General features: G+C 38.6%; 1 protein-coding gene across 1 annotated transcript in view; it reads right to left on the bottom strand.

Annotated features, from left to right (window-relative positions):
* ATP10B (ATPase phospholipid transporting 10B (putative)) overlaps positions 1–19015 on the bottom strand; it is a 138114-nt gene that overhangs the window by 46381 nt on the left and 72718 nt on the right. Inside the window, exons 3-4 of the mRNA XM_064387690.1 lie at positions 4505–4798; positions 2943–3137 (exon numbers count right to left, since the gene is read on the bottom strand). Coding sequence (XP_064243760.1) covers positions 2943–3137; positions 4505–4779 — 470 coding nt within the window. The 5' untranslated portion in view covers positions 4780–4798. The remainder of the gene's footprint in view (positions 1–2942; positions 3138–4504; positions 4799–19015) is intronic.

Raw genomic sequence — 19015 nt, forward strand, 5'->3', positions numbered from 1 at the left:
AAAGCCACAGCTCTGCAAGATCTTGCTCATGAAAGCACATGTTATACAAAGCACTGTTGATTATTTGGAGGGATGACAGGCACATTCACGGAGATGGAAAGTTTTGCACTTCTGACTCCCAGATGTGATATTTTATCTGGGAGAAGTAATTTGCTACTTTACTGAGAGAACAGTTTTGATACAATAAAACATAATTTTCAATCTTCTGAATGTCCTAAAAGCAAGAAGTCATGAAGCACTTTGAAGAAGTGAGTACAGACATGTGTATTTAATTCATTTTGAGGTGACTAAACAGAGGCATAAATTACTATCTTTCATTTTTAGACTGTTTTTACAGGTTCATTTTACATACTACCTAAGAAAGAAAAATAACTGAAAACTAGTTAACAACATAGAGCGTAAAATAAAATGTAGTTCAAAGGGCCAGGTTTTGAAGTGATTTCTTGGCATATAAGAATGTAAACAAGTCCTGTGAGAGATCTTTTTCTGTGCTACCTTAGGTTGGTAGAATTAAACCCTCTTGAAAATATCTTAGAAATTCAGCTGCTTGTAGCTCTTTAAGCACCTGTTTTCAGTGCACTGCATTTCTAAGAGGCTGATAGACACACCAACACAATGAAACTCAAACTTAACTCCCAGTACAACAATACTTAAAAATAAAATAAAATCTTTTCCTGTGTGAGAACAAATACCAGGTGATACACAGTGGCCATAACTTCTCCCTATTTCATCTAATTACTGTGATTTTTCAGCTGTTATTTATTAATGCTTTTTAAACAAAAAGCTTCACCAATGATCAAAGATCTTGGCCCAATGTTTTTGGTAATAAAAGCTATACAAAGCTTACCTGCTGTAAATGTAGCAACCCATATAATTGATTTCTTTGTCTAATTTGTACCGCCGGAAGTCCTCCCAAGCATCTTTAATGGCTGTGATGGCCATTATAACACAAATTGGGATCACAGACACCTCTGGCTGGAAAGCATTCACCACTGGCACAAAATTCAGCAGCGCAATGAACACAAAGTAAATATTGGCAAAGCGGTGAAACTGCTCATAGATATTTTTAGGGAGGAAAGTTAAGATGGTATATTTTGTGGTCTTAATTTCATTGTAATCATAGAATCTGTTTGGATTTTCCTTCCTCTTCTTGCTTCCAAAGGGCAAATTGGAGATGATCACACGTTTATTTTCATTTTTCTTCTTTCTTTTCCTTACTTTTCCTCTCTTCTCCAGCTCCTCATCTTGGATTTCCGTGTCTGGAGCACCACACTGGCAGCAGGTTTCCTTGAAAAAATGTTTTTTCCATGTCATTGTAGAGAAGCAGCCTGGAGAAATTTTCCTTGACATCTTGTTTTTCTTTCAAAAAGTAGCTTCAAGTTGAAAACCAACGAAGTCAGAAGAGTTCAGTAGCCCAAATGAACTCGCGAATGGTGGAGAGAAGAGTTGAGATGTCTGAATCCCAGGGCTGCCTCCTCCACTCCAACCTCCACGTAGCCGGGGCCAGGGATCATCCTGACTCAGCTGCACCAGGCCCTAGATCCTGCTGGGGCAGCTGCACCTCACGTCTGCCAAAAGCATCCTGAATGTTTTGTTCTTCCTGCCAGCAGATGCCTGGAGGCCCTGTTCAGACCATTTCCCTTCTCTGCTCGTATGAAGTGTCTCTGCTTTAACACAGAGCAGTGGCAAAGCTGAGAACACACACCCGATTTTCACAGGTCACTCCAGGAGTTCCAGAATCACTTTATAACCCTGGGAGTTGCCAGGAAGCTCAAAGGTAATGGGCAGAGCTCTGCGTCCCAGATGTCAACAAGGGATTGCCACAAGCCTCAGTACAGAGAGCATTTCTCTTTTATTTCCTCTATCTATTGTTTGTTTTCATGACCATAAGATCGATTATTATTAAACAAACAACCAACCCCCATTCCCCCAAGCTAAGTAAACCTATGATTTTGTAGCCAGAGGAGTCAGACATGGACAGAAGCAAGTGAAGTGCAATGTACCTGCATTGCCCCTCATCCTGATCCTTCCCTCCAACAGACCCCAAACCTTCCTCTCTCACCTAGGCACCTTTGATCTTTCTTCCTCTGACACATAAATCCGTCAGCACAGATGAGGGCAAATTTCCAAAAGAGCTAATGACATGTATGTAAACCATAGCAATTTTTTTTCTCTGTGGCTTGGGCTTAAAGGCAGGTGAAAAAAGGAAAGCACACAAATATTTAACTCCTGTTTGCTTCATGATGTAGTGAGAGGGTAAGCAGTCTCAAGTTAGTACTTGGACAAGAAACTCTGATGAAATCAAAATGTTGCAACAAGAATTGCAGTGAAATTATTTCTTCCTTCTGAGTCAGTCCTGAGCAAACAGCTTCCCGCAGGTGTTGCACCAGCTCCAAAGCCAAGCTGGCTTGTATTGATCTCTCTGCTTACTGGAAGTCCTAAAACTTTTTCATCTCCTGATTATTATATGATTTTCCGTCCTGATTTTTCATTTCCTGATTATTACTAGATGATTCACCTTGTAGTTGATCATTAATTTCTATATTACTGGTTTTAGTGTGAGACATCTGAAAGACATTGTTCCAGTTTTCTCTACAGCCCCAGTTTTCCATTCCAGACTTGAGTAAGTTCCATTTATCCTCCAGATCCTTCTTCTATCAGGAGAGGATGTTGTGTGTGTTGACAAGCTGCTTGGAAAACTTGGAATGAAAACCTGTATATACCAGCACACACTGTTGTGATATGAAACAAAGCCTCAGTGATATTGAGATGATTTAAGTGAGATAAAGAAGGTATTTTTAAAGGTAGAAAAAATATTTTGTAATGGTTCTTCCAAATTTACAGTACGCTGAAAGGTCAGAGAGGGAGTTACTGTAAAATCAGATGAGCAGTTTCTATCAGAACAGAAGCAAGGAAGCAAATAATTGATTTTGTTTACTTACTTGTCATATACCCTGGTTTTAGTGAAGTTTATTGTCTTGTCATACTGGTATTTTCTGTAGTCTTCAATAGCATCCTTAATCATGCTGGCAAGCAGCACCACGACCAGAGGCAGCATCGTAATCTCCCTGTGGAAAACTTCCACTTGTGGGAACCAGTTCAGAACCACCAGAAAGAAAAAGTAAAGATTACCCAGCCTGAAAAGGTATAAAATAAATTAAAAGTCAGAAATTAGAATGTATCCTTTCCTTAATGAACAAGCTCCCAAAGGAAAATTAACAATTTCACTCCTCTACCCTCTTTTTCCTTTCTCCAGAACAAATTAATCAGCTGCTTAACCAAGATGCATTTTTTATTCTTCAGAAGAGCCTGTGAACAGTATGAAGTAATCTTCATACTATTATAGCTAGCTCCAGTTTCTCATATGTTGGAAACAATATTTGTCTCTGGGATCTCCAAGGTCTTTAATGGCCCCTCAGCAATTCAGTCTTGAAAATTAGCACAAAATTAAACAAAAACCAAACAAACCTTTAAAAACTAACCAATGAATTTATAGAAATGTTCCCATCAGGGATCTGTGAAGGATTCTGTAAATGGCAAGCCAAATTAGGAATGGGCCAGTCTAGTATACAGAACGAAAATGTCAAAGCTAGAGATGGATATACAACTTCCATTTCTCTTTGTTGTGATGATGGTTCCCTGGGCATCTTTTTGACTTGATTCTTTATGCTGGTGGCGGGGGGGGGGTGGAGGAGGATGTTACATAATTTTAAACTAGCATTTGGAAAAAAACCTGACCTTGCACTTGCACATACATATTTCTACATCTGCAGACAGTCACTTTGTGACATTAAAAATATATAAAAATTGAGCTGCTGAAATCCATGGAATTTCATAGCTGTCTCAACACATCCAATGAATTCTTTTTGTGCTCTAAAAACCAGAGGTTTATACAACACAAAAGCAGAAGGATTTTTAAATAAAAACTTGATTTTTTTTTACAAAAATAACTGTTGCAGTATTCAATTAAAAAAGCTGGTCACAGCAGCGGTTAAGCACTCTCTTGCTTGCTTTAATCCACCATTTCAGTGTCAACTGAGTGCCATTTTGTTAAAAATTATCATCACCTAAGTTTTAGTATGGTTGCAACTACAAAAGCAGCCCTTCTCCAACACACCTGAATATCACAGCTTCAGAGAGAGTTCTGGAATATCAAGGATCCTTGAATTGTTGCAGTTGAGATGGCCACGACACACAGAATATCACCACACAATTTCAGAAAGCTTCAACCCATACAGAGTACCATCACATCACTTCAGAAGGCTGCAAGCATCTGTCTTTCCTGTCCTTCAGCCCAGCCTTTTACCCCCTCCTGCTCATGCCCTGCCCCTGTGTGCCTCTGCTCCCTTTGGTGGTTGGTCAGTGCCCCTGGGCACTCCATGGCTCATTGCTGTCAGTGCTGCTCACCTGCTGCTCACAGCTGTGCCACTGGGGATGGGGCTGGGCCAGCCCCACTCCCAATCACCACAAACTGTGTGCCTCGATTGCATGAATTTTTTTTTACCTGTGAAACTGCCTCAGAAGATTTTGGGGCAAAAAAGTGAACCATGTGTACTTTGTGGTCTGTATCCTGTTTCTAGAATAAAATGTAGAAGCTTGTTTCCAGCCTTTCCACTGTCTCTCGTTGTCAGGCAGCACAATCCTCCATGTGTTTAGACTGAGTTTTGGTTTGGCTCTGACAGAAAACAGCAGTGGTGTTGATTCTGATGGAGCCTGGGAGGGACTGTGAGCTCCCCGTCGCTGCCAGCGGTACCAAGCCGAGTCTACAGACAAAGCCATCCACAGCAGGGAGGGCAGGCTGAAAGACAAACGCAGGACAAGTGCTGAAATCCAATTCCACTCTGGTAGAAAGCTCCCTTCATGGTTTGCAAGCTGAGGTTTAACACAAAGACAATTCTCCTGCTAGGTGCAGTGCATGTTCTTTGATCTTAGAACTTCTGCAGACAATAAAAGACACAACAAAATCTTCAATATGAGAAAATCTATTTCTATCTCTGATGTTGAAAAAATATCTAAAATCTATTTTCTGTGTCTTAGAACAGCAAATTGACAGAGATAAAGCCAATTTAACAGTGGTGAACATCGACTTTTCCATCATGAATCCGGTATCCTATTTTTCAAATTATAAAGTGCCACCAAATCTATTCAGACATTTTTCTTAAAATGTCTGACTTTCTTACAATACTTTTCCTGTTCATTCTTATAGCAGGACTGGTTCAGGTTTTGAATCTTAATAGCTCAGATAATAAAGAGCTGCAGCATCAGCTTAATCACATTTACACACAGGTAACAGTTTTCCAAAGTCTTCAAAGAAATTTGATTTGAAAGGAAAATCCCAGCCAGCACTGAAACAATGGATGTTTTATGGGTTGGAGAGATAAAGGAATTAAATCTCCCAATGCTAATCCTATTATCACTGAAAATTTGTCTCCTGGTTTGCTCCACATTCACAGCTGCAGGTGTGATGCAGCATGCCAGACGCTCGGGCTCCAGCCACACAAGAGTAGCTCAATCTGAACACAGCAAAATCTCACTCAAGCAGCATGAGTTTGAGAACTGGAAGCTGCCATACAATGACAAGGCACTAAATCGGGAAAAATAAAAATAAAAGGTACTGGCCTTGTGCAGCTTCAAGGTTCCACTGAACAAAACATGTGAATTGAATCCACCTAATTTAGACTGGGGGAAATAAAGAGTATGTTGCTTTCTTTAGAGAAAACCCCAAACCCTTAATCATATTAAAAAATATGTGCATGTTTGAGTCTTGGAAGAAGAGAAAACTACTCTGCCAGTGTGCAAATGAATAAATATTTAACTGAAATCAAAGTTATATTCAATATATACTAACTTAGAATCATGTCCTTACAGTGTAATCTTTAAACTGTGGTGCTGAAGGATTTTATAATGAAAAGGCAGAAATTCCATTGTTGGTGGTTCCCAAAATATACACAATGAGTAGTCAGTGAAAACATTGTAGGGAAATGATGGAGTTTATATTTTCTAGGTTAAATGCTGTACACCTGGAAAATTCTGCCACCTTGTTCTTGTTCTGAGCAATTAACTCCCCAGTTGATTTCAGCTTAAATTAAGGTCTGAACAGTGGATGGAAAAGTGACCCAGATACATATTTTACTACATACATCTTTAACCACATTATATCTATCTATCTATCTATCTATCTATCTATCTATCTATCTATCTATCTATCTATCTATCTATCTATCTATCTATCTATCTAGAGTGACAGAGTTACTCACTACCTAACAGAGCATCTCATTCTGTATCTGAGATACATCAAGGTAGGTTGAAATTCCTTAGAATTTATAAATGAAAAAAACAATAATTTCAAGCATATCGCTAAAAATAAAAGCAGACAAGATTAATTAAGGCAGCCTTACACATAATAGAACCAAGTCTTCCACAACTTCCCTTGGGAAACTCTTTCTAAAGCTTCACAAATCACAATTAGGCAAGCCTGCTTGACATTCAAGAGTCTCTCTGCACTCCATCCTAACAAATTTCTTGCTGTACAGTGAATTAATGAAATGACTTAGTTTTATTCAGTTTGGAATTCAGCCCTCCTCCCAATTGTCTTTGAAAGGAAGTAGTCAAACAGTGCATATCCATGAAGAGAGGCCAATTGCTGCCATCAGGCAACTGAAGGTGTTGCAGGAAATGTAGAGATTCCTCATAAACCACACAGAACTAAGCAAGTGCTCTGTGGGGGAATTACACAACTGCACTCATAATCAAAGCAGCAAGATAATGGCTTTCCTGACCTGTGAACTTCAGTGCTGAGAGTGGAAAAATAGCAGAAGCTTCTGTAAAATGACAATTTTCTATAATTCAGACAACGTCTTAAAGAATATTCCAACTTGCTGGAAGTTTGCTGTGTTGTGCCACCTTCTGTACTGCGGGAAATCTACAAAACATATTGCACTTCTTTGGCAATATATTTAATGTGTCTGTCCCAACTCTTTCTGAAAAAGCATCTCAAAATCAATTTTCTGCAATTCCAGAATATTTTATATACTTATTTGATTTATATTTTCACAGAGATAGCACTGAAAAAACCCATGAAGTGTGGATTTTTTCAACATACTTTTACAAAAGTAGCTGGCTTGCTTTCATCTGGTTAGTGAAGCTTCAGCACCACAATTCATATCCTGAAACATCAAGCTGATGCAGACTTTTCCAACACCATCTTGTTTGGGATTTGCCACCTATTCCACTTCAGCATAGTGATTACAACAGGTGCTTTTTCCAGTGCTGGCACATTTAGAGCTGTTGCAGCCTTGCTTGAGCTCCCCTTTGTCAGCCACTTCTGAAATACTGCCTTCAAAAGGAACCAGGAAGCTCCTGCTTGATTTCTGACTGGGATGTTGAGACTTTCCATGGGACAAGGTCAGAAACAGCAGGCAGGGCTGCAGAAAGTTGCATTGTGCTTCCACCCTGTCCCTGTGCAACAGGATGAGAAATATATGGACAAGCCACGGCTCAGCTGGAGCTCAGCACTGCCAGACTTGGAAAGGAGGGGACAAAAAGAAATAATCTGTGTTCTTAAGCTCACAAAAGCTAATAAGTAGGAGGCAGCCACTTCAGGTAAGCCATGCAGAGGAATATCCATGACAATTCCCCCTCTATTGCTATATAATCATACAGCATAAGCTTTTAGTGTCTCATTGTTCAGCCTTTTGTAAAGGTTCAGTCAATTAATGCTGTTATCATCATTCCCTAATTGAAAACCTAAAAAGTTTCAATTTCAAGAAATTATTTACCCTCTTTCTTTCTATTCTATTACTGATGGATGCTCTGTGGGCAGTTTTCAATAGGGCAGACACAGTTTTCCCATCTGTAACTCCCACATGGTTTTCTAGGAGCAAACAGTGCAACCTAGCCTAGGACACGCCCCCTCCCTCCTTGTGTAGATGCCCCTCAAAATTTCTAGACCCACAGAGATATAATCATTATATACAATTATAACAGATCATTACCTCTTTTATTCTTCCTTTTAGAAAAAATGCTCCTCCCCACAGTCCAATTTTTTGTCAGTCTTTGTGTTTCCACTGGCGGTACTACAGTCTCAAGAGATGGGCAAAAATCTAAAATGTATCTAGGTATCTCAATTCCTGAACTTCTGCAGTTGGAATGAACCAGACCATCAACACAGAAGTGATTAAACTACTATCTATTTATAGCAAAGGTGGCTTCCCATACAGAAGTATGCCAGCTAGACATTCAGTTACACTAAGATGCGAGATGATAATTGTGTAAGATGGTGTCAGTGCAGGAGGGTAGATGCAGTACTCACATTATTTCAAAAGCTGCATCAAAATGTCCAAAATATAAGCAGTAACAAAAGTGTGAAAACCTTTGCACCTCTCCCAAAAAGCTGTGGAAGAAAGGGTGTCCCAGAAGGTTTTCAAGATTTCTGATATTTGATGGAAGAATGAAGCCAATGATATGCTTTAAATTAAAATGGTATCATTCACAATGTAATCAGGCAGCTATTGAAAAAAGAGAATTTCTTTGCAACAAAAGGAGCGCTGCCATACTCTTTCTGTAGATTCTGGAGTGCCATTTGGTAACTTGTGTCATCAGCCAGTTCAGAGGAACAATGTGAGGAAACAATTTGTCTTTGTCATTTGCATGTGGATTAAAATATCCATCTTCTATTAACTAAAAGAGTGCATCGTGCTATTCCCGGAAGGGACACTTTTTGCCCAGCGGTTTTGTGATGGTCTCTGAAAAAGTTCCTGTTTGTGAAAAGCTATTGACAAGCCTGTCTCCTGAGGGGGATTTTGCATATCACAACAGTAATTTATTCACTGCAATAAGCAGCTATTAATTCTACCTTATAAAAACCAAGGCCACAATTCATGTTTTGAAAGCCTCTTTTATTTTCTTCTTCCTGTATTTAATCAATGAATGAAACGTTCATCATTGGTAAGATTGTGCTACTTTTCTGTCCTAAACATCTGTGAAGTCACTGCACTCGTGATTTAGCCAGCACTGTGATAAACTTTCACAGATAGCCTGTGCCTGTATCCATCACATAAAATATCCAGGGCACAAGAACACATTTGAAAAAAAAGAGAGAAACAGGATAATTATTTATTCCTTTGGTTGGAAGAGCTGAAAGGCACACTGGGTTGGCAGAGACAAAGGGAGTCACCGTGGCAAGTTATTTCCAAGTGTGGATTATAACATGTACAGATAGATCTGCATGTCACAGATGAAATACCATATACTCACCTGTCTCAAGCCTTCTCAGCCAGGCCATTGTTTATTTAAAATTTATTTTATATATGTCATATGGTAATGGGAAGCTGTAGGCATTTTTAGGCAACTTATGAACTTTTTAAGAACTTAACAAGAAAGAAACCAGAAGCAAGATAGCACTGTAAACCCTAGCATGCAGTAGACACAATTTGGCATTTTAATCTCCAAATTCTTTATCTTCTAGTTGTGAGTACTGCAATTGTAAGCCAGCAAAAAGTATCTGGGAAATGCGTCTCTTTATTGGAAAAGGGATGCTGCAACAGATCACTGATGGTGTTTTCCTTTTGCACCCATGTGTCAACACTGAAAAGAGCCCTTCTCAATTTTTCATAGCTAGCCTATATAATTAGCATTCTCCCTGTAACTGCTTCATCTCATCCAATACTAAAGAAAAACTCCCTCTTATATGACAGAAACAGACTGCATTAGAGAGCTATGCTGATGCTATTAGCAAGGAAGGACAGGTTGTGACATATAATTTACAAGCATTTTTTCAAATGCCATCTCTCTTTTGAAGACTCTTGCATAGAAAAAAGGTATTGTTAACTGTAGGAAAAAGCTCACCAGAAAGTCAGCAATAAGAAAACAATTTTCTCTCTTTTGAGGTTGCCTCATTTCTTCCAAATAACAGGCTCAGCTGCAGATCTCTGCATCCCAGACTTAAAAGGCTGGAGAAAGGAGTCCTGTCTCTCCAGCATATGCAAAACAAGTTTTACACAATCATGCCTCATGCTGTTTATTAAAGGGATCCACATATTTCCAAATGAAAAACAACCCTGCTCACAGGCATATGTAAAAACAAATTCAGAAGGTAGAGATACAAAACAGTCATTTTCAGAGCCATCAAAGAAAGACAAGATCTGCACCTTGTTTTAAAAGCTAGTTTTTGGAACTTCAGGGCAAAATTTCAGACATGGTGGAGGTTATTTTTGAAAATCAGTGGGAAAGTGCAGTGGTAGCATTTGCTTTCAGGAGTGTACATTATCAAGAATTATAACTAAGTAAATGATTCCATGTTTTGACCTGATATTTTCACTTCAACATTACCTGTAAATCAACAAGGTCTCAAATAAGACAAGTACCCTCTAAGGCTTTATTCCATTATTCCAAAATTTTTATTTTATTTCCTAATTGAAAGCAGCAGCAGCTGTTCTTCTTGCTGCCCCATAAGGATGATGCAGCATCCATTCAAAAGAGCCATTCTGGGGAAGGCTTGACCGGGGAGATACACATTACCAAGTGAACTGAGTATTATAGAAATTTCAGCCACAAGCTTCTTTATCTGCTTTGCAATTATCTGCTAGAAAGCTCTTTCACTTTTTGGTGATACTATACAGAAATTTTTCCTTGGTCACAGTTCACCGACAGTATCATGTAGTTAAGACTAATGGGAAAAGGAAAGGAGATTGGGGAGAATGAAGAATGCAGTTGTATTGATTAGCAGGATACAGCCTAAAATGATCCTGTAGCATTTTATAGCAGAGCTATAATACTTGCAGTATTAAAGAAAGTTGCTCGAATGAAAAAGAGCTCCAAAAAAAAGAGCTTCATTCAAAAATCTTAGTCAGTGCAGACTGTTGTCATTCCACTGACAAGAGAAATGTATTATGGATTAACAATTATATAATAGTTTTCAGTCCAAGGTTGTGTTTGTAGGGGATAAATAGAAAAGAGCTTTTCATAAGTCTAATACGTCAGACTGCAGAGCTTCACTGTTCTATTACTGTATTAGACTGACACGTTTTCCATGTCTTACCTAGATGCTCTTTCCTTGGGGAATAAACCCAAAAACCTTGCAATAATGAGTTAATTATGAGGCTCTTTCCTGAGCCCAGATTTCAGTGCTGGATGCAGAACTTTGCTGTAGCTGAGCAGTGCAGAGGCATGTTGAGGCAGCTCTCCCTTCTGCAGGGCTGCAGCTGTGTTATTAAGACTGGTTTCAAAATAGATGTGCTCTCAGCATATGCTGACATACAGGTCATGCAGACAAGGATGATTATCAAATATTATTCAAGAGGGAAGTTTCCAGCTTGCAAACAGTAATGTTGGATGCTGTGTTAACTTCATTCTGTGAATAAGGAGCTTGCTCTGGTCTCCCACATTATGTGCTCATTTAAATAGAGAGTTAGACTAAAATTATCAGGCTTGCTGCAAGGAATATCACTGCTGCCAGCACGCCCAAGAACTACAGTGGGCTATTATTACATTTGGGCCCACTGTACTTTTCACAAGTGTAGGCAGAGGCAGCTTCTGCCACCTTTCAAAGCAGAGCATTTGCCCAGCTCACATTTTCAGCCGAGGAGACATTGGAAAATGACATTGCATAGAGCCCTTACACAGCCCAAAATGGCATGGTGTTACTTGGCATCAGATGGAAACAGCAGCCAAGGCTGTGGTTGTCATGACTTTTCCTCTGGCTTTTCTTACTGCCAGACTTTGGCAGTGGATTCCTAAAAATAATTTATGTGCATGTATATTTTCAAATAAGTAAACATAGCTGCAGACAGAAGACTGCAGGCTCAGGCCAGTGCAGAAGTGAGACTGAGAAGCAAGGCCATTTTAAGAAATACACATCAGCATGGATATTGTTTTGAGGATGCACATGAAGGTATTGTCCTAAATACAGACGTTTTCTGAAAACAGGCCTTTACTATCTTATCTGAATAACAGAAGAGACATGATACAGAATCTCTTAAAATAATAATAATATTAAGAAAATTTCTATGCCACATGAACATATATTGGCCTAAACAAAATTGTATATACAGCCTATACCACTGACCTTTGGAAACAGCCTCCATATGAGGTCTTAAATACAGGCAAACATACAATTCTTTCTTTGCTTATAGAGGAAAGTGTAATTCAAAGGGAAAAAGTAAAAATATTCCAGATATAACTTCTTCCTGAGCTCTAGAAAACTTTATCTCCATTCATTCCATAACCTGGTTATCAGAAAAAAAACCCCAAAAAACCAACCCAGATAAGGAAATGAAAAGATGGGTGTGCTACAGTGCCTCTCACTCATTCAGCTCACAGGACATAAATTTGCAGCTCACCAGTGCTCTTTTGGATGGATGCTGCATCATCCATATGGGGCAACATGAAGAAAAGTTGCTGCTGCTTTCAATTAGGAAATAAAATAAAAATTTTGGAATAAGGGAATAAAGCCTTAGAGGGGACTTGTGCTATTTGAGCCTTCTTGATTTACAGGTAATGTAGAAGTGAAAATATCTTGATAGCGTTCTGCATCTGGGGAACCTTCCTTATCTATAAAAACACTTCAGACACCAATAATCAGAGAAAACAGCAGAACCCAGCACCATCAGAGTTTTCCAATTCTTACCATCTCTCCATGGCTGAGAAAATCCATCTTTAAGGATTTAAAAAGTATCAGGGAATTTTGGGCCCAGTACATTCTGGGAGTAGTGGAGTAACAGGCTGCAATAAGCCCTCCCAAACATCAATTCAGCATGACTGCAGTAACTCAGCTTGGGCAGAGTCACCTCTGGGGTAGACACAATCCTGGCCACCAGCAACACTGTAAGAAGCCATCTCCACCCAGATGCTGGGGAAAAGGAAGCACAGAGAAACAGACTGGGGAGGAAAGTCAAGATTATTGCAGGGCAAAGTGAGGCAGCTTTAGACCCACTGTACTGGCAGCCCATTTGATCAGAAAAGGTTTACTCAGTAAACTGCAAATAAATGCTTCCTGCCCAATATCTATGTCTGGGTGAGGCTTTTTGCACAGCTGTCTCTCATTTTTCTAAATAAATCACATGAGCAGCATTTTCTGCTGCAGGATTGGGAAACGTTCCCTGTGGTCTCATCTGCCTATTTAGAAGTCCTTTGAGTTTGCTATTAGAAAGGAAACCAATACCTGTTATCCAGTGTATGCTTCTGCCTCCAGCTCTCTGAGTGATCCTGCACACTATTTAATTAGAAGACCATGTATTTCAAACTCCAGCAACAGCAGAATTTAGTTGCATTTTAGCCCAGAAATGAGGACACCAAAATTAGAGCAATTGTCTGAATAATAATTTTTTTTGTTTGTTCCACTTAATATTCAAAATCAAAGTGAAGTGGCCTCTAAAAGACAATCTAATATTTATAGTGTGTATGATTATAAAGCACTTAGGCGGAAAATTGTGTTGCAGATGTTCATGTGGGAACTCAGCAATGCTAAAAAATTCCAAAAGGAAGCAGAAAAAAATGAAAATAAACTGGAAACTGACCAGAAGATCCTTTATATGTAAAAACCTTTTATGCATCTATGTTTTTGTCAGAATGTGCTGACTCTAATTTCAGTTCTCCAAATCTGAATATTAAAGTGCCTCAAAGAGAATGGTTACTTATTTATATGAAATGGAAAGAAAAAACAGAAAAGCTAAAAAGACTGCCAATTCACTAGGGCACAGTTGCATGTCAATCAAAGATCAAGGGAAAGCTTAATGAGGACCTAATGACCCAGCATTGCTGAAGGGATGTCCAGTGACACCTGGGCTGGTGGCACAGGTGTGCACAATGTGTACACGGCATAAACTTGCTCTGGTTCTCTCCAGAGCAATTATTTTCAGGAAATTTTGAAAGAATGACATGAAAATTATGTCAGTCCAGAAAAGCAGTGCTGACAATTGTGCACCACATGGAGAACACTTGGAGACCTGAGAGAGCCATGTCAGCTACCGGATGGACACAGGTTAAACTGGACACAGGAAACTGATCTCCCCTTCTTGCTCACAGGTTTCCTTGGCCTTGAAGACTACCACAAATTTCTATATACGAATCTGAGAATAAAATGCATAATAGTATGTACTTGTAAAATGCTCCTTGGAAGCATTAATTCCCTTTTAATAACATTAGTAACATTCCTTTCTATCCTATCTCACCTTCTATACTGCCATCCTCTCCCATGCTAGGTTAACTAGGACACACATTTTTGCATTTAAATAGACTAGATAAATAAAACAGGATAATATGACAGAAACTATTTTATAAGACCACAAAAGAGTGGTCAATACAAAAATTCACTTGTTGGTGGGGTGTTTCTCCCCAAACCCCTATTAATAAAATCTAAAAGGCCAAAATGTACAGTATGCCCAGCCAAGGCTGGTTTTCCTAAGAAAAAACCAGCTTATCCTATCCATATCTCTAATCTTGCTTGCTCCTGCATCTGTCAGGTCACAGAGTTACAACATTAACCTTAGGAAATATCTCTTATTCCAGAGAAAATGAGTCACTTGACAGGCAGCCAGCTCAGGCAGCACTGATGGGGGAGTGGGAGAGGACAGGGGTAGGAGGTAAACACTGATGCACTCACACTGCAAATTACTGCAGGTGCCTGAATATAGTCCAGCTATTCTGGCTCTTTCCAAAGCAAGAAATCAGGGAGAAGTGGCCTATGGGCAATGTTCCATGGAGACAAAGAGAGCTTATGTTTGTACTGCAAGGTGACTCAAGCCAGACCTTTTGCAAGGAAACAGGGATTATTAAGTAATTTTGGAAAACGTCACATCTCATCCCCATAGAAAAATACATAACTGAAGCAAGAGAAATTAACCCAATAATGTCGGAAACCACATAACTGCAGAATATCAGATGTACCTCAGTGTGGCAGCATAAGCAGAAACCCAAAAGCACATTAAAAATTTGAGATCTAGAAAAATTTCAGAAAAATTATTTTATTCGATTCACACAGGCTGCATTTAGAGAACATAGTGATGATATGCAAATACCAGATTTAGGAAGCAGAACTGGGTCAGACCTGATGAAGCACCTCTTTGTTATTCAGCAGTATAATTATTTTATAAAATTAGGCAAGGCCAAGAAAAATGGGCTGACAGGAATGCTCCATGCCATAACTACTTGGGCCCTAACAGAGTGTTATCCCAACAGAGCTGGGTACAGATAATGCTTTGTCAGAATCTCTGGCAAATTCAAACTTCCTCTCCCAATCTATCTTCAAACTCTATGTTTCAAATAAAGTTTATCACAAAATCTCTGACAAGGAAATGAAGAGCAAACATTGGCAGATTTTTATTTCTGGTCTGAAATCTCACATGAAACCTTAAGGTAAAAAGCAAATATATGCCTCTGTCCTTCTGAAGATTCCCTAGGCTTACTTTTTCGTTGCTTTGCAACAAATGACTTGTGCAGACATTTTTGTGAATGCAAAATAATCATGACAATGAGAAAACAGTTGATTGATTCCAGAAATGAGAGGCAGAATGGAATCCAAGTGATACCAGAACAGCAACTGTTAAGGCTGAACCCAAAATGAATTTAATAAATCTAATTGCAAACCTGATCTTCACTTACATCTGGTTGCAACATCTGAAACAATATTATCATAATATGTGTTGTTAATTACTACTTAACCAATGAAATGAAGAAATTATAATTTTGCTTAAGATTGCTCAAGTCTGAAATATGTTCTTAAAGCAGAATGATAAGTATCAGACTGAGAAAGCATTCTGAAGATTTGCACTAAATGACAAAAACCCAAAGAAACTAATCCAAACATCTTTTCTGCTATTATTCTCTTAATTTTTAAAATTTAAGAATTTAAATTCTAACTCGTGAAAACCTGTTTTGTTCTTCTCTTCTGCAATATATTTGTTTGGTTGTAGAACTTTATCATAAACACTGGCAAAAATTTCAGGTTTTAATTAGTATGTATTTAAAGAGCAGAATAATAAGCATACAGTCACTCTGATGATTTGTAGCCAGGGTTTGTTTGAACAAAAATAGCAAATATTTTTGTTTGCCTTTAAAGTTTGAGGGTGCCTAATTTCTGTTACAAACTAAAAGACTGGTTATTCAAAGTACTCAATTCATTTAATTATAATCAAAACCAGATGAAATCCAAAGTTAAACACAACCAAAAGCATTAGTAACATAAATGCTCTTTGAGTCTGATGTATACATGACTTCACTTCCAGGCTGACTTTTTACATACAGTAATTTTAGTGAAATCACATTAGGTCATGAGTCTGTTCTTGAGTCAAAGGAAAAAAGTTCTTATCATCCTCTTCTTGCTTATACTGCTGACACAAGAGAGACTTTCAGCCAAGTCTTCCTCACAAACTCTGAAGTGTTACAACTGGTCCCAGAGTGTGTGAAAGAGCTTCTGCCACTGCCAAAGGTTGTGTTTTTGCCAGAGCAATCTACCTGTGCGTTACCACAGTGATTTCAAACTGACTTTTCTTGCTTTTAAAAGCACCGGATTGCAATTTATATCTTCACACTGAAGTTGATTACAGCCTGCTGTTACACGTGGCACTTCACTCAGTCATCTTCTCCAGCTATTAAGTGAGCTGGGTTTAGCTATAACCCTAAAGTGGATGGGGGAAACCATAATTTTTACAACTTTGCTTTGAGCAGGGAGTGCTATTAGCTTGGAAAGCTGTCAGTCTAACTTCCTGGAATTTTACTCATTTGTTAGTTATCTTATGTAAGCCCAGCCGACCTGCTGCAAAGAGTGGAACTCCTTTTCCTCTAAATTCAGAGACAGATTTAACAACTTTACAAATTTCATCAAATGGTGTTATTTCTTCTCTTCTATTCCTTAATTATTTTCTCTGAATTGAGTGTTGTGGGGGTTGATATCTGTGTCCTTTCTCATTACATGCACATATAGTGAATTTATAAATACCACGGGGTGCTGGGAGTTACATTACCTGGAATAAGAGGTGTGACATTTGCAAGTCCTTCCAAGAACAATAATTGTGATCACTGCTTGAGTGGGTGATGGTTATAGGATAACCACAGCAATCTGTAGTTACTATTGCACCAGACTAAACTGGAAGGTGCTGCATGGTGGTTTTACTGCTTTTCTTAGCAGTTAGAAGACAAAGTCTCTTGGCAAAATCATCTATTTCTGTACTCAGTACACCATCTTTTCATTCATCAGTGCACTGCAGTGCCTCAAGATATGGTTTGTTACTGTACCATGTGAATTCTACAAAAGAAATTATTTTCAGAAGTAAGTCCCCCTTGGACAAAACCCACAGGTCACATTGGTCACCCTTGCCATTACACAACAGTCTAGCACATCTGTAATAGCTCAGCAACTTTTTCATGGAACACTGGCACAAAAGGCAATGCATACACTTTAGGAACCTTGTTCACAAGGGATAATTGTTACCAAGGAGCTGTGCTCTCACTGGTAAGAGAAAAGTAAGATGTTTTTAAAAATGGACTGTCAATATTCCTAGTTTTGTAGCTGTCTGAGGCATGAGATTGCATAGCCTGATTTCCTGTTAACACTCGTCAATACTTTCCCATTGCCACACTTGCCAGTACTTTTATCAAATTGTTCCTATATTAAGTATGTGCTTGATGGAATTCTTGATTAATCACATAAAATACAGGTTTATATAGACACAGCAGGGTGATTTCCTACAGAAATTTGAAAGGAACAAAACCAATTTCCAGACTGTTGTATAGCAAGTCCCACTTTTTGCTGACATTTCCAGGAGGTGATGATGGTTCTTGGGATTAGTGGTATTGCATGAGGCAGTTCCCCTCGAGGTCTGTCACACAGTATGCTGCAAATAGGTGGTTACCCCAAGAATAACAACACATGCTAAGGTTACAAAAAGAAATGCCCTTTTAGAGATGTTTTCAGTGCAGAGGCAAGACAAGGAGGTTGCACAACCCCAGCTAATCACCCAGGACACAAGTGAACTGGTAACTAGTGAGAGAAAACAGGCAGAGAGGTCAAATATTAAATTATGCCATATCAAATGATTCTGGCTTTAACTGATATAAGAGGAAGATAAGAAAGAATTTACCAATTATTTTAAGGCCCTCTGTCTGTTTTACAATCATTAACCAGGTAGTCATTGTAAAGAGCTGATGATGTAAATGAACCACCCATTTTGCAAATAGAAATATGACTGTTACTGTCACAGGCAAGGACAAAAATTCAGAAACAACTGTCCCAGTTTTACTCATCCCAGCAGGATTTCACATCAAACTATTGCTTGTAAAAAGGTAGAACTCTGAAGAATGTTGGGTTAACCCTCATCAGCCGAGTATTTTACAAGTCTCTGAGCTTGGCAAATTCACAGCTATAATTTTAACAGCACAATATTTAAAGACAAACAGCAGGCAGAGTATGTGGATTCAGGGCTCTATTTCCTTTTTTTTCTCCTATGTTTACATGTTTTAGCTTTGCAGGATACTCCCATATTTAGAGAAGGATTAACACATTATTTTGCCTCAATTACACATGTAACAGCACTAAAGTAGGTCAGTGCCATTTATTAGAAATGAGTGTTTTAATGAAAACAATATATTTATTTTGTGGCCCTCAGAGGAAAAAATATCTACAGATTTTAGTGGAAAAAAGACACTTTTCTACTAGATTAGATTTTGAATATAGATTTATTAAAAACTTTCCTTTTTTTTTTCTTAATGAACCTAGAAGGTGCCCTTCTTGAACCATAGGAACTAAACAAACTTCCTCTCTGAGCTACATGATGTTAAGAAACAAACTAAAAAGAGTAACAATCTTTCCTTTTATACAGTGTGCAAGGAATAAGTATAATTAAATATGTGACTTTTATAAGTTTATGAGTTTCCCAGCATAGATTCAGGGTTTTTTTTCCCTGTGCAGCACAGCAGAGATCACCAGGACAGGCACAGAGGCAATAGGTGACTGACAAGGCACTGAAGATGAGCCTAACTCAGAGATATCTCTACTGAAAATATTTCCACTCAGTCCATATCA

The sequence above is a fragment of the Passer domesticus genome, chromosome 13 (assembly GCF_036417665.1).
Source record: "Passer domesticus isolate bPasDom1 chromosome 13, bPasDom1.hap1, whole genome shotgun sequence".
Classification (NCBI taxonomy): domain Eukaryota; kingdom Metazoa; phylum Chordata; class Aves; order Passeriformes; family Passeridae; genus Passer; species Passer domesticus.